Here is a 323-nt window from a genome sequence, read left to right as displayed (position 1 = left end):
AAAATACTGGTTTCATCTATAATGTGTATGGTGGGGAGATTAGAGTGTCAGCTCCTCTGGCGCAGAGCCTGGAGACATGTCAGCCCCCCTCCTCTGTGCTCTCTCTGCAGGTGGAATCCTCGATGGACCTCCACAGGATGGACATCAGCTGCAGCGTCGCGTCCCGATTCGCCCGAACGCTGATCACTACGGAGATCCGGAACACCGGGAACTCCTCGCAGGAGGCGATCTTCGACGTGGAGCTTCCAAAGACCGCGTTCATCACCAACTTCAGCATGTGAGACTCCCGAGCGCAGACATTCCCACATAAAGCTTGTACTATT

General features: G+C 54.8%; 1 protein-coding gene across 1 annotated transcript in view; it reads left to right on the top strand.

The window, feature by feature from the left end:
- The window catches only part of LOC108793444 (inter-alpha-trypsin inhibitor heavy chain H3-like), a 26,206-nt gene that overhangs the window by 512 nt on the left and 25,371 nt on the right, over window positions 1-323 (top strand). Inside the window, exon 2 of the mRNA XM_018564392.1 lies at window positions 111-277. Coding sequence (XP_018419894.1) covers window positions 111-277 — 167 coding nt within the window. The remainder of the gene's footprint in view (window positions 1-110; window positions 278-323) is intronic.

Source organism: Nanorana parkeri, unplaced genomic scaffold (genome assembly GCF_000935625.1).
Source record: "Nanorana parkeri isolate BGI_ZX_2015 unplaced genomic scaffold, ASM93562v1 scaffold748, whole genome shotgun sequence".
In the NCBI taxonomy this organism is placed as follows: Eukaryota; Metazoa; Chordata; class Amphibia; order Anura; family Dicroglossidae; genus Nanorana; species Nanorana parkeri.
The sequence above is the reverse complement of the archived record's forward strand: the minus strand, read 5'-3'. Positions and strand labels throughout refer to the sequence as shown.